This window comes from Myotis davidii, unplaced genomic scaffold (genome assembly GCF_000327345.1).
Source record: "Myotis davidii unplaced genomic scaffold, ASM32734v1 scaffold27, whole genome shotgun sequence".
NCBI classification, from domain to species: Eukaryota; Metazoa; Chordata; class Mammalia; order Chiroptera; family Vespertilionidae; genus Myotis; species Myotis davidii.
This window is the reverse complement of record NW_006297821.1, coordinates 3,206,451-3,221,559: the sequence shown is the minus strand read 5'-3', so window position 1 is coordinate 3,221,559 and position 15,109 is coordinate 3,206,451. Positions and strand designations below refer to the sequence as shown.

Sequence of the window (15,109 nt, the reverse complement as noted above, 5' to 3'; positions counted from 1 at the left end):
ATACATCCCGTCAGGGGCTATCACTTGCATCTTTGCAGGAGAGAGTTAAGGGTGAGCCAATATAAGGGCAAATGAATCTTTATTTAAGCCACTGTCAGATGATAGCTAGAAAACGCTTCATCTGTCTCCGGGCCTTCTCCTTTTCATGTTTCCCTTGACTTTTATGAAACTATCAACTAGCCATTCTTGGGGCCAGTCAGCTGACACACTGCAGTCAGCTTTTCCTGTTGTTATGGAAACAGTGTGGCTGTGAGCTTCTTCCCTTAAAAATACAAATTAAAACCCAAACAAAACCCCACTGTGAGTCAGAAATCATGAGCAATATAGTCACCTACATCCCTTACATGGGCGGCAAGACCGGGAACTGGCTATCAACATGTTACCTCATCAGAACACTTGGACCAAAAAGCCCCCAAATCAGCTCCAAATTGTTACAATATACTTAAATACTTGAGAAACTGATAACCAATTTCTGGGAGGTATGGTTATTAAACCCTCCAGTTCAGTCACCATTATCTTGTACATACATTGAAAACAAGGACTAGAATTCACTGACCTCTGACCTCCCAAGGCCTGGCACCTTCAAGGCTCTGTGGAACATGGCTGAATTTACCCAGAACTATTAGCAACGCTTCCTACCCAGCCCTTCCCAGGACCTCGTCCCCTAACTGACAGAAGTCACTCTGAGAATATTAACTGTGGACGCTTCAAGGGGGTTCCCCCAGCCCGAGGATACTTTTCAGCCAGAGCTCCCGGTCCCCAGGCTTCTGCAAACACACTGGCAAAGAAAGCTCATCTGAAACAGGGGCGGCTCTGAGTGCAAGCATGCTTCTGTGATAGATACAAGATGAAACTGCCTTTCCTGGTTATTATGCATGTAACAATTCTAACTTTTTGCTACACAAACTCCAGGACGGTGTCTCTTTAGGAGTTGAAAAGAGATGGATCATAGCCGAGTGGTTTTTGATGCTACCTTCAACTACCTCTCTAAATTCCTCTAATCCACCTCAAACATTGTCTACCTCCAGTTTGCAACTACTCAAGGGAGTTTATTGCAATGGACTATTATGGCAATTTTTGTCTCAGAGAAATGCTTCTTGATTTTTAAATTCCTGGCCATCCATGATCAAACACTAAAATGTTGTGCTAGGGAAACATTTATCTTCCAACTTTATTGAAGTTAGCAGTTAGAGGCCATTAAGAAGAAATCTTACATACATAAGAAACATTATACACAAATTTTATATGACCTATAAATATTTCCATCCAAAGCTTAAAGAATATATAAAATGCAAAATGCTTGTGTTGCAAAAAGATGTTTTGTCTCCATGCTCACAATCTGCCAGACTGACATTGCAGCAAAGCAGAGGGTGACTCCCACCCGAGACACCCACCCCAAGAGCTAAGATCCCCACAGAAACGCGGCTCTGTCTCCTCAGCACTGATTCAGCTCCTGGCTTGGCCAAGAGTGACAGCAGAGTCACCAAACACTTTTTTCAGTTTTTGGTCAACAGAGAATTTTTGGCTCAAATCAAGAACACTACTGCTCCTTTGTGTTTCTTACACATGTCACTTTGGCAGTCAGTCTGTTCAACAGACACTGGTGCCTCCATCTGTCAATGTGACTGTGGGAAGAGTGACTGGAGCTCCAGGATGACAACCTGAATTTATATGCAGATGTACATATATGTGCACACACAAACTTGGACACACAAAAATACAAACCCAACTAAGGAAGTGATAATTAGGGGCTGAGCTTCACATAACTCACTCAGAGTACGGCTGACGATATAGCTCTAACAGTAAGGTACTGACCACGCTGGGAATACAAGCCTGGGCCAGCAACGATGGTTCATTTGTTCATTCTCTATCAGGCCAGAAACTTCTTTCCCCTCTCACTTCCCACAAACAACACAAGGTCCTGTGGAATCCCTTTCATATCTTTCTCATTCACTGAACAACGACTGAGTGACTACTTTGTTCTACACATTAGGGATATAGCAGAAAGCAAGTCTGATGCGGTTCCCGCCCTAATGAAGCATCGTCTAATGGGGATACGTGTAAGTGAAAAGGAAGGTAAGTACAATGGGGCTTGACTTACGAGTGTCCCGACTAATGAGTTTTTCGAGATACGAGCCGTCTCTCGGCTGATTTTTTGCTTTGAGTTGCGAGCTAAAATTCGGGTTACGAGCCAGCTTCAGATACCCCACCGCTAGTTGGCGCAGCGAACGTCACAGTGAACGCCACAACATCAGCCCAGCATTCAATTCATTGTAATGGTGAAAACTGATTTGACATATGAGTAATATGAGTTATGAGCTCTGTCATGGAACAAATTAAACTCGTAAGTCAAGGCTCCCCTGTATGTTGGTAGGGACTCGCCCAGGATGCTATATAAGCTCAAAAAAGGAAAGACATCAAACTCAGACTTTTGGTGTCAGAAAGGATTCTGAGGAAAAATAGAACTAAGACTTGAATTTATTATCTCATCTCTCTGTTCTATTTACATAGGTTTAGAGCCCCTTTTTTTTTCTTGGCTGTCCTTTTATTTCTAGTTCGTTTATTGATTCTAGAGAGAGGAAAGGAGGGAGGGAGACTGTATGCACACATATACAGGGGGAGAGAGAGGGAGAGAGAAAGAGAGGCAGAGAGAGAGAGAGAGAGAACCCAATTTGTGAGAGAAACATTGATCAATTGCCTCCCACATGCACCCTGACCAGGGATCAAACCCGCAACCTTTGGTGCACAAGATGATGCTTCAACCAAATGAGCCACACTGGCCAGGGCTGTCTTTACTGTCCTAATTTGTCTTTTTACCTGCAGGAACCCTTATATTCAAGATAAAGGCAAACGTAATAGACTGGGACTGTTTGTGATCTGGGCTCCCATTTATTGCACCAGGCTTTTGCCTGCTCCTACATTTAAGATACACAGAAGCACCCCCATCTCCTGAAATGTGCTGTACTCACCCATGTCTGCCTGGAGCACCTTTCCCCTTGGATTTTAGGGCTAGATCAACCTTTCCCTCCTGGGAAACCTTCCCTGATCTTCAGTCTGGGGGAGGCATGTGTTGTCATGTATATTTTAAAGGTATTCTAGACACACAAACAGTGTGATATTAGGCTTCAACTCAGGTGATCAGTGGCCCTAACCAAGAGTCCATATTTCAGAGATTGCTAGCTACCATGCTCTCCCAAAGGCAGCTATTAAAAGTCCTTCAGCTGTTCATATATTGACCAACACCTAAGACTACTTATTAGCTCAGAAACAGGATAAGCTTTCCTACCGGTAAAATTAATGGCTTGTTAATCAGAATGGTAAATGTTAGAAATGGACCTCATTGCTAAAATAAAAGATATTCCAGATATATAGACTGGGTAGAATAATTTAGAGATAGTCCCAACTCTTGCATGGAGAGGAATAAGTCTATAACTGATCACTTAGGAATGCTTCCTGGGGCCACCTGTGTCCAGTCATGGCTTAGGAAGTTTCTCCTTGTCTGATGCTGATTACAAGAGTAACAGAATCCTATTTTTTATGACATTGCTACCTCTCTAATAGACACCTACAATGCCAGACAGCTGGGACATTAGAAAGCTTAAAAAACAGAATGAATCTATTTCTAAATGAATATTTATTTAATAAACATCTATAAGTGTGGTAGGATTTGCTTTCATTATAAACTAGTAACAAGGTTGTAAGGGAGCAGCCAACCATTTCTCAATCATCTTCACTGGCCTTTCAGCATAAAGCACGTAAGTGTGGTACTCAATTAGCTTAGTCATTTCAAATCAGGGCCTCTCCTCCACGCTCTCGCAGTGCCTATGCATCCACCACAGCACATGTCAATTTGTATGGAAATGTCAGTTTACCCGTCAACTTCTCTCACATTAAATACTGAGGTCCTTGAGAAAAGGACTGTACTTTTCATCTCTGAAGTCCATTTCTGAGCTCAGTGTCTAGTTTAAGTAATACTTACTGCCCAGCTCGGTGTTTGAGGATAGACCCTGGAACCAAGAGGTCACTGGTTCAATTCCCAGTCAGGACACGTGCCGGGTTGTGGGCTCCATCCCTTGTGGGGGGCCATGCAGGAGGCAGCCGATCGATGATATTCTTTTCTCACAAATGTTTCTATCTCTATCTCCCTCTCCCTTACTCTCTCTCTAAAAACCAATAAAAATATATTTAAAAAAAATAAATACTCGCTGAATGACCATAATATATAAGTAGCACAATAAAGTGAAAGGGTATCTGATGAGGAACTTAGAGACCCATTTTAACACTAGTTTCAACAACAGCTGAGTACTTACTGTGTACCAATAAACTACTGAGTACTTACTAAGTGTCAAGCATAGTATTGGGCACTTAAATAGTATCTCACTTAGTGTTCACAATTCTGAGAGATAGCACCGTCATTTTACAAAGGAGGAATGGAAGGCTGACTTATTCAAGATTACTCAGATAAGTAAGTAGAAGAATCCATCTTTGAACCCAAGTCTGGTTGAATCCAAAGCACGTTTTTAACCTCTACTTTAAAGTGTGTCCCATGGCTAACATTTGTGAGTTTAGGCAAACAAATTCCCTCTGGATTCCAATTTCTTCATTTGTTTACCGAGTGAGACTGAGTTACTCAAGCCCTTTCCAGCTCACCGTACGTGTGACAGTTCTAACAGCAACAATCACGGCCTCACTCTTGCCTGCCCCAACTAGAGAGTGAAGGAGCGTTTCACATGCAGCTTGTTATAGAGCTTTTCAGACATTTTGTTTTTATCCTTTTTTTCTCTTTTGAAATGTCTCAGGAGATTCTGAAGGCAGAGAAAAAGACCTGTTTTTGGCACAGTGCTTTGAAGCCAGAACCTGCTGTTAGTCACCAAAGCCAGCAAGCTGTTAATTTAGTTCTAAAATCCTTCGCTGACATGTATGCTGGCTGAAATTGTCATAAAGGGCAATCCAGGGACACTTCAACTACCAGAGGAGCAGAAACGGTAAGAGAAAACATAGCAAAAATGGCGATCTATTTACCACATTTGAGCTGTGCTGTGGCAGCTGGATAAAGAAAAGAAATTCAGTGGTTCTCCTGACATCATCTGGGGATTGCTCCATTGAAAGACTCACAGCCTATTTGTGCCTCGAAGTTTATAGTCAGGATTGAAGTGGCATCTCACTTCATTGACAGTTCTATCTCACTTACTGAAGACTTTATGTGGTATGTGCTGAAATACTCATATCTCAGGCCAGTAACTACACAGCTTTCCTCCTTAGAATACATTTCATCTGCTCCCACTCAGTTACGCCAGGATGAGAATTGTAGAGAAATGGTAGGTTCCTAGTTGCCAGGAGGCCGATGCTAGGCCTAACCCTCCACTTGGCTTCTCTGGAAGAGGTAAGAAGTCCTGGTGATACATCATTAAGGCAACTCACCAGAAAGAAGCTTTGACGGTATTGAGATGATTAAAAATCATGGTCATTTTCAGAAAATTGTTCAACAGAGGAGAATAAACACACAGAGGGAAGAAGTTGTGTTTTGCCTTTAAAACTCACTTTCTTAACAGCAGGATCCCCTTTAGATGGATGACAGGATGGAGACATTTTTACCTGGAAAAAAAGGCAAACATTGTAATATCCTGTTAGTTATAGTCTAGTTTTATTTGACCCACACTCAAAATAGTTCAACTAGAATTGGTGTAACTGAGATAAAACAGACATTTTCAGAGTAATAAGGAATAGGTGATTTTTTTTTAAGTCGCTTTGAAATATGATTGGGGTAAGAAGAGTGGAACAGATGATCCAGATTGGTTTTAACTAAATGGTGAGGAACCAAACATATAGATTTTTGTTGATAATGTTAATCAACTGATATAACATGCAATAGTCAGCATTTTTTTGCAGAGGCCAAAGCCAAGTATCCTTTGTGATATACTATCCCTTTTAAGCAAAATGCACAAGAGTTTGATAATAATAGTGAAGGATTTAGATAAAGTATCAGCCAAACCATAACAAAAAGATGCTTAGCCCAAGGAAGAGAAAATCTTCAAATGGTGCAGAAAATCTTTAAATATTTGAAAGGTTGAAAGAGATTGTCACATTAGATAAATGAGTTAGACCCAACTGCAAGCTACCTGCAAGAAAATACTTTAAATATAAAGACACATAGGTTAAAAGCAAAAAGACTGGAAAGATATACCATAATAGCATTAAATTTCAGAGGAAAGATTATTACCAGGGATAAAGAAGATAATTTCATAATAATAAAGGGCTCAATTCATCAGGAGGACATAACAATCCTAAACACTATGAGCCTAATAGCTCAGAAGTACATAATACAAAAACTGATAGGAATGCAAGAAGTAGATTTTATAGTCAGAGATATCCATACCCCTCTCTCAATAAATGATAAAAAAAGTAGGCAGATAATCAGAAAAAATAAACCCAATTAATAAATGGGCAAAGGACCCAAAGAGACATTTTCCAAAGACACACAAAAGGCCAACAGCTATATGAAAAGATACTCAATCAGAGAAATACAAATTAAATCCACAATAAGATATCACTTCACACCTGTTAGGACAGTTTTTATAAAACAGACAAGAGATAACAAATGTTGGTGAGGATGTGGAGAAAAGGGAATGTGCTGGGAAAAGGGATATGTCAGTAGGAATGTAAATGTAGGTATAGCTATTATGAAAACAATATGGTGGTTCCTCCAAAAATTAAAAATCAAACTACCATATGACTCTGCAATCCCACACCTGGGTATACATCTAAAGGAATAGAAATCAGTATCTTGAAGAGATATCAGCACACCATGTTCAGTCAAGTATGCAAACAACCTAAGTGTTCATCAATGGATGAATAGATAAAGAAGATATGATATACATATATACAATGGATTATTATTCAGCCATAAAAAGAAAGAAATCCTACTATTTGTGACAACATGGGGGGACCATGAGGTCATTATGCTAAGTGGGTGGTCATAATAATCTGGCCACTCAGAGTATATGATATCACTTATATGTTGAATCTGGAAAAGTTGAACTCATAAAATCAGAATAGAATGATGGTTACCAGGGGCTGGGAGATGGGGAAATTGGGGAGGTATTGCTTAAGGGTACAAACCTGCAACTAGTAAATGAATGAGTTTGGGAGATCTAAGGCACAGCATAGTGACTATAGTCAACAATATTGTATTATAAACTTCAAAGTTGCTAGGAAACGAGATTTTTACTGTTCTCAACACACACAAAAATAATTATGTGACATGATGGTGTTAGCTAATGCTACTATAGTCATATTGAAATATATAAATGTATCAAACTAACATGTTGGATACCTAACACTATACAATCATGTCAATTATAACTCAACTAAAAATAAAAAAAGACATAGAAGGCTTAACACAACTACCTTGATAAGATGGACATTTACAGAACACCCCATCCCCTACAAAAGTGTAATACATGTTCTTTTCAGGCACACATGGACCATTTACCAACTTAGACCATTTTCTGGCAATAAGACAAGTCTCAATAAATTTAAAAGAATTCAAGTCATACAAAGAATGTTCTCTGACTAAAACAGAAATAAATTAGATTGATAACAGAAAGATCTCTGGAAAATTTCCTTATACTTTATTAGGAGCTAAGTAACACACTTCTGAATAACTCATGGATCAAAGAAGAAATCAAGAAAATTAGACCCTAGAAACACACAACCTACTAAGACTGAATCATTAAGAAACAAAATCTGAATAGGCTAACAGCTAGTAAGGAAACTGTAATAAAAAAACCTCCCAACAAAGAAAAGTCCAGAACCAGATATTTTCATTGGTAAAATCTACCAAACATTTAAAGAATTGTCAATCCTTCAATTCTTCCAAAAAACTGAAGAGGAGGGAACACTTGCAAACTATTTTAGAAAGTCAGCATTACTCTGATACCAAAGCTGAACCTGGCACTACAAGAAAAGAAAACTATAGGCCAATATCCCTGATGAACACAGATGCAAAAGTCCTCAACAAAGTACTGGCAAAGTGAATTCAACAGCATGTTAGAAAGGTCATACATCATGATCAAGTGGGATTCATTCTTGGGGGGAGGCAAAGGAGAGCTCAATGTACACAAATCAATAAATGCGATACACCACATTAAAAGAATGAAGGGGGAAAAAATCCACATGATCATCTTAAATGAGGCAGAAAGATCATCTGGCAAAATTTAACACCTTTTCAAGATAAAAACACTCAACAAACTAAATTTAGAAGGGAATACCTTAACATAATATATATATATCTCACAGTTAACATCATACTCAATGGTATAAGACTGAAAGCTTTTTCTCTAAGATAATGCCTGTTTTTGCCATCTCTATTTAACATAATATTGGAAGTCCAAGTCAGAGCAATTAAGCAGGAGGAAGAATAAAAGGCATTCAAATTGGAAAGGGAAAAGTAAAAGTACCTATTTGCAGATAACGTGATCTTATATGTAGAAAACTCTAAACTTAGATTTAAAAATAATCTGTTACAACTAATAAACAAATTAAGCAAAATTGTAGGATACAAAACAACACACAAAAATCAGTTTGTTTCTCTACACTAATAATGAAAAAATCAGTAAAGGAAGTTAAGAAAACAATTTACCATACTATAAAAAAGAATAAAACACTTTGGAATAAACATATCCAAGGAGGTTTTGACTTGCATACTGAAGACTACAAAATATTGCTGAAAGAAATGAAAGATGATAAAAATAAATAGAAAAACATTCCATGAATGTATTTTGGAAGACTTAATATTATTAAGATGTTCATACTACCCAAAGCAATCTATAGGTTCAATGCAATTCCTATCAAAATCCCAATGGCCTTTTTTTTCTTTTTTTCAGGAAAAAAATTCCATCCTAAAATTTGTAATTAAACTACCTTGAGGAAGAACAAAGTTGGGGGCCTCACACTTTCTGATTTCTAAACTTACTACATAGCTACGGTCATCAAAACAGTGTGCTACTGGCATAAAGATAGACATACAGAACTAATGGAATAGAACAGAGACTAACAAACTGAATTCAACAGCACATTAAAAGGGTCATACATCATGATCAAGTGGGAATATCACATATATGGTCAAATGATTTTCAACAAGGATGCCAACACCATTTAATGGGGGGAGGGGGAGAGGACAGTCTTTTCAGCAAAACTGAAGATCCACATGGAAAAGAATGAAGCTAGACCCTTATCTAACACCACATACAAAAATTACCTCAAAATAGATCAAAGACCAAATGCAAGAGCTAATGCTATAAAACTATTAGATGAAAACACGGGGGAAATTTCATGACATTAGATTCAGCAATGATTTCTTGGATATGACACCAAAGGCACAAGCAACAAAAATTTTAAAAAAGACAAATTCAACTTCATCAAAATTAAAAATGTATGTGCATCACAGGACGTTATAGATAAGAAGGAACTCCCAGAATGGAAAGAATATTTGCAAATGACATATCTGATAAGGAATTAATATCCAGAATATATTAAGAACTTCTAAAACTCAACAACAAAACAAACAACCCAATTTTAAAAATCAGCAAAGGACTTAAATAGACATTTCTCCAGACAAAATATACAGATGGACAATAAAAATATGAAAAGATGTTACACATTATTAGTCATTCACAAAATGCAAATTAAAAACACAATGAGATACCATAACACGCCTTTTAGAACAGCTGAAACTAAAAAGATTGACTAGCCCTGGCTGGGTAGCTCAGTTAGTTAGAGTGTCACCCTGATAGGCCACGGTGGCGGGTTTGATCCCAAGTCAGGGCATATACAGGAAGAACACACAAACATGGAACAGCAAATATCTCTGTCTCATCAAAAAATTTTAAAAAATAATAACAAAATAAAAATATTAACTATACCAAGGATGTGGAGGAACTGGAACCCTCATATACTGCTGGTAGAAGGATAAAATGATACAACCATTTTGGATAACAGTTTGGCATTAAAATGATAAATATAATTTTTCATATGAGTCAGCCATTCCATTTCTAGGTATTTACCCAAGAGAAATGAAAGTATACTCCATACAAAGGTTTGTACATAAATCTTAATAACAGCTTTATCTGTAACAGCCAGAAACTAGAAAAGTCTATCAGCAGGTGAATTAACAAATTATGGAATATCCATCAAATGAAACATTACTCAGCAGTAAGAAGAAATGGACTCTTGATAAAACAATGTCAATGAATCTTTTTAAAAATATATATTTTATTGATTTTTTACAGAGAGGAAGGGAGAGGGATAGAGAGTCAGAAACATCGATGAGAGGGAAACATCGATCAGCTGCCTCCTGCACACCCGCTACTGGGGATGTGCCCTTGACCGGAATTGAACCTGGGACTCTTCAGTCCACAGGCTGACACTCTATCCACTGAGCCAAACTGGTTAAGGCTGTTAATGAATCTTGAATAATTATGCTGAATGGAAGAAGCCAGTCCAAAAAAAGCATATATACTTGTGGTTGCACTTACCTATATTGTAGAAAGTGAAAAATTAATCTATAGCTACAGAAAGCCAATCAGTGGTTTCCAGGGAACATAAGTGAGCAACTGAGTAAATTTGGGTTGTTGCCCAACTGGCATGGCTCAGTGGTTGAGTATTAACCTATGAACCAGGAGGTCACGGTTTGATTCCCAGTCAGGGCTCATTGTGCCCGCATCCCCAGTAGGGGGCGTGCAGGAGGCAGCCCAATGATTCTCTCTCATCATTGATGTTTCTAGCTCTTTTTCCCTCTCGCTTTCTCTCTGAAATCAATAAAAATATATTTAAAAAGTAACTTGGGTTGTTGATGCATGGGGTCAAGCACCTTGATTGTGGTGATAGATACATGGATATGTACATGTCAAATTTGTATATATTTATTTTATATCAATTATACCTCAATAAAGCATTTAATGACAATTGTAGGATATAACTAAAATGGTGCTTAAAATTTTATAGCCTTTTTATGCTATGTTGGAAAATAAGAAAGGTTTAAAATAAAAGGAACTAAGTTTCCAATTTAAGAAGCTAGGAAAAGAAGATCAAAGTAAAACCAAACTAAGTAAAAGGAAGGAAATAATAAGCAGAATCAATGCAACAGAAATCAGACAAAAACAATAGAGAAAATTAACAAGGTTGCCAAGGTTGGTTATTTGGAAATACCAATAAAGCTGGTAAACTGTTATTTAGATTAATTAAGAAAAAGAGACTATAAGTTACCAATACCAGCAATAAGTTACCAATTACTACATGTAACATTACTTACAGACATTAAAAGATAATAAGACCCTATTATGAACAATTTTATGCCAATAAATTTGGCAAATTAAATGAAAAAGACACATTCTTTGAAAAACAACTTACAAAAATGGATCCAATATGTAACAAAATATGAATAACTCTATATTTATTAAAGAAATTAAATATGCTATCAAATCTGTCCACAAACTCCAAATCCACATGGTTTCAGCAATGAATTCTAGCAAATATTAAGTACACAGAGACTAATATATAAAATCAGAATATCAACTTACTAATTTCAAGGAAGATGAAATTATTAGAAGTAGTTCGATATTAGATACCATCTGTCCAGAATGACGAAGAAGAGGTATAAGTGCTGGATAAACAATTGGACTCAACTTCTTAAGCCTCTTCCAATTTTAACAGTCAATTCTAAGAACCTACAGCAGAGATGATGAAGACATTTCCTTTCACTGTGGGATCAAGCTTTTCAAATAGGACCATGTTGCAGGCTTTCTTGCCTTTCCCCTCTGACTTTCAGAATAACTTTAGAAAATATCCCTCAGCTCAAGGATCGAAACTGCTGGCTGTCCAGATTGTCCTTTCAGATTTAACAGATCTGCAAAAATTAGACTTGACAGTCTTTGCTCTAACATACCATGACATTAATACTCTGGAATTTACTCCAGATGTATGAGGTAGCTTGCTAAATGTGATCCAATTTTAACTCCTGGTACGCTCTTTTAGAAAACGGAGAAAATACATTTTCAAAGCAAAGTAGATATTTAAGCTTAAAAAAATGACCTCATGAAAGAATCCGCAGACTTTTTAAAAACAAGCCAAGAACTAGATGTGATGCTGGAAAATTTATCTGAGAAAGCTGTTCTCTGTAGATTAAGCCAGAGTGTTTGAAGTGGCAACAAAAATGGTTCAATATCGCTCATGCTCATCAAAGGTCTTATTTTTTTTCATTTAACAGGATTCCTTCTGGAAATGCTGCAGGCAATGCAGTTTAAAGAGACACTTTAAATCCAGGTGTGCAGACCCTAGATCTGGGGATATGGTTGATATGTCAAGCTATGGCCTTAATAATAATGCTGAACTTTGGTGATCTTTGATAATAAGATGATTCCTATGAAAAACAATCTGATCTGAAGTTTAATAGCAATAGGAAAACCTTATCACTTTGCTTTAAAAAAAAACAACACACAAAAAAACAAGCCTTGAATTTTCTGATTACAAATGGAATACATACTCACTAATGGAAATTTAGAATATACAAGAGAGCAAAACAAAGCAAATAAAAATAATAATCCAACCACATTAGCAATAACTACTGTGAACATTTGGAATCACAGTTTTGTTATATTTTCATGTTATATGTGATAATGTTTATTTCACCATATTCTTCAATAATATGTTTTTTCATGGCTATATCGGAGTCCCATTCATTGTATAGAAATACTATAACTAATTTAACCAACTATTGGTGGAGTATTGAAACATTTAGGTAGTTTTCAATATATTTTGTTGTTAAAAATGCTGTCATAAACATCCTTGTATATAACATTTGGTACACATTCTTCATGTATTATTTCCGTTGCACAGATTCTTATAAATAAATCACTGCTTCTAAGGGTGTAGGCATTTAAAATTACATATTGCCATTTTTTCTCCTGGTAAGATGAATCCATAAACCCCTTTCCTATAATTCTAAAATCCAAAGTAATTTCTTTAAAAAATTTTTTGGCAACAAAAATCATCTACCTGATAGTAAAACCTGACCTGAACTGAAGTGAGGCTGTTTATAGTCTTCATTTATCTCACATGAGCATCTGATTATGGGATGCTACCTAGACCTATATAAAAGACTAATATGCAAATCAACTGAATTGCGGAACAACTGGTTGCTATAACGCGCACTGACCACCAGGGGGCAGACGCTCAATGCAGGAGCTTCCCCCTGGTGGTCAGTGTGCTCCCACAGGGGGAGCACTGCTCAGCCAGAAGCCAGGCTCATGGCTGGCGAGCACAGTGGTGGTAGCAGGAGCCTCTCCCGCCTCCATGGCAGTCGAACATCCCCCAAGGGCTGAGGGACACCCCCTTGTGTGCACGAATTTCATGCACCAGGCCTCTAGTGTTATGTAACATACAATATATGCCTTATATTACCTTTCTTTTAACACTTCAAAGATGTCATTTTATTATCCTCTGGCTTCCCCCCATTTTATTAAAATGAGAAGGCAACCATCATTCTTAGTATTGTCTAATACTAAGCCACTTTGGTGGCTTTAAAGATTTCTTCTTTATCATTAGTTTTAGTAGTTTGACTGACAATGATGTGGTTTTTCTTTATGTTTATTCTGTTAGTGATTTGCTGAGGTTTTGGGATATACAAGTTGATTTTTTTCACCAAATGTGGGAAAATTCCAGACAGTATTAGGTTATCTCATTGCCACTTCTCTCTCCTTGCTTTCTGGAACTACAGTAATATAAATGCTAGACTTCTTGATATTGTTTCACAGGTCACTGAGAGCTCTTTTCACTTATTTTCAATCCTTTTAGTCTCTGTGCTTCAGTTAGGATTATTGCTACTGAGCTGTCTTCAAATTTACTGATAACATTTGTCTCAATGTTAAAAATGCTGTTAATAGCTAATGAACTTTTCATCTTAGATATGTTTTTTAGCTCTAGAATTAACACTTTGTTTTATTTTATAGTTTTTGTTTATCTGCTGATATTTTTCCATAAATTCAATTATTCTGCTGATATTTTCCTCTAAATCCATTAACATATTTCTAACTTATATTATGAAGTCCCTGACTACCAATAACAACATGTGGCTCATCCATAGGTCTGCTTCTATTAATAATTTTTCTCTTGATTTTAAGTTATAAAATCCTTCTTCCCATTTGGTCCTATGATAGTTTGAACTTCGGCTTTGTTGGACAGGTCTTATTTTGCTTTGGCCTGTAGTCTTGAGGCAGCCCTTAGTCCTAAAGCACAGTCCTTCTGCAGTTTCAGTGCAAAATGTGAGGTGTTTTACCAGTCCCCCTACTTGGCAAGACTTGCACTCAAAATAACACTGTGTAGCTGCTGAAATGTAGATTCTGCTCGGTTCTGTAGTCCTTCTGATGTTACTTTCTGCCTGCTTTCTGTGTTTGATTTTGGATAGTTCCTGTTTCAATACAATCAAGTTCACTAATCATTTCTGCTGCAATGTGCACCATGCTGTTCTTCATCTCAGACACTGTAGTTTTAATTTCTAGATGTTCTATTGGGTCTTTATATCTCTATTTAGCATGTTAAAGCTTTCCTCTAGCTTCTAGAACATATGGAGTACAATTATAATAATTGTCTTAATGTTCTTCTCAACTAATTCTATCATCTATGCTATTTCTGGGTCTGTTTCAATTACCTAATTTTTTAAAAAGACTAATGTTTAGAGCAGTTTTAGATTCACAGCAAAATTGAGAGGAAGGTACAGAGATACTGCATATATGCCATGCTCCACATATTCACAGCTTCCCCTATTATCAACATCTCCCTCCAGAGTGGTACATTTGTTACAATTGATGACACATTACATTGACACATCATTAATGCCCAAAGTCTACAGTTTACATGAAGGTTCACTCTTGGCATTGTATATTATATGGGTCTGGACAAATGCGTAATGACATACACCTACCATTACAGTATCATACAGAGTATTTTCATTGTCTAAAAGTCCTCTGTGTTTCATTTATTCATCCTTCTCTCCCCCCATCCCTAGGCAACCACTGATCTTTTTATTTTTCCCAAGAGAAAGGGAAGGGTGAGG

The 15,109-nt window shown here is 37.1% G+C and overlaps 1 protein-coding gene across 10 annotated transcripts in view; it reads right to left on the bottom strand.

Annotated features, from left to right (window-relative positions):
- VPS8 (VPS8, CORVET complex subunit) overlaps positions 1–15,109 on the bottom strand; it is a 251,894-nt gene that overhangs the window by 25,788 nt on the left and 210,997 nt on the right. For 7 of the 10 annotated variants that reach the window (XM_006773641.2, XM_006773642.2, XM_015570422.1 and 4 more), the window contains one exon: positions 5,542–5,595. The exons of 1 other annotated variant lie outside the window; for it this stretch is intronic. In XM_006773641.2, coding sequence (XP_006773704.1) covers positions 5,542–5,595 — 54 coding nt within the window. Of the gene's footprint in view, positions 1–5,273; positions 5,394–5,541; positions 5,596–11,579; positions 11,727–15,109 lie in introns of those variants that run through there. 2 more of the 10 variants (XM_015570423.1, XR_001515545.1) reach the window with 2 other exon arrangements.